Raw genomic sequence first — 254 nt, forward strand, 5'->3', positions numbered from 1 at the left:
GACTAAGAGAGAGAGAGAATGAAGAAAGACGCATAAGTGAGTGAAAGAGAGGGGAAGCAGATTGCTGAATAAAGCCAGACTAGAGACAGAGAAAGAGAGACAGAGCCAAAGAATAACACACAGGCAATATACACCTCTATTTTTCAGTGCTGAATCACTGTCGAAACCGCAGTAGCGAAGTATTGCTCGGTAACCTGAGTCATATCCATGTCTCTGAACAAGGAGGTGTATCCCAGGTATGTCCTTATATCACC

At 43.7% G+C, this 254-nt stretch overlaps 1 protein-coding gene across 2 annotated transcripts in view; it reads left to right on the plus strand.

Moving 5' to 3' along the window:
* The window catches only part of LOC119581624 (probable low-specificity L-threonine aldolase 2), a 15,264-nt gene that overhangs the window by 8,174 nt on the left and 6,836 nt on the right, over nt 1-254 (plus strand). For both annotated transcript variants that reach the window (XM_037929742.1, XM_037929744.1), the window contains exon 4: nt 148-236. In XM_037929742.1, the coding sequence (XP_037785670.1) occupies nt 148-236 (89 nt within the window). The remainder of the gene's footprint in view (nt 1-147; nt 237-254) is intronic.

This window comes from Penaeus monodon, chromosome 15 (genome assembly GCF_015228065.2).
Source record: "Penaeus monodon isolate SGIC_2016 chromosome 15, NSTDA_Pmon_1, whole genome shotgun sequence".
In the NCBI taxonomy this organism is placed as follows: Eukaryota; Metazoa; Arthropoda; class Malacostraca; order Decapoda; family Penaeidae; genus Penaeus; species Penaeus monodon.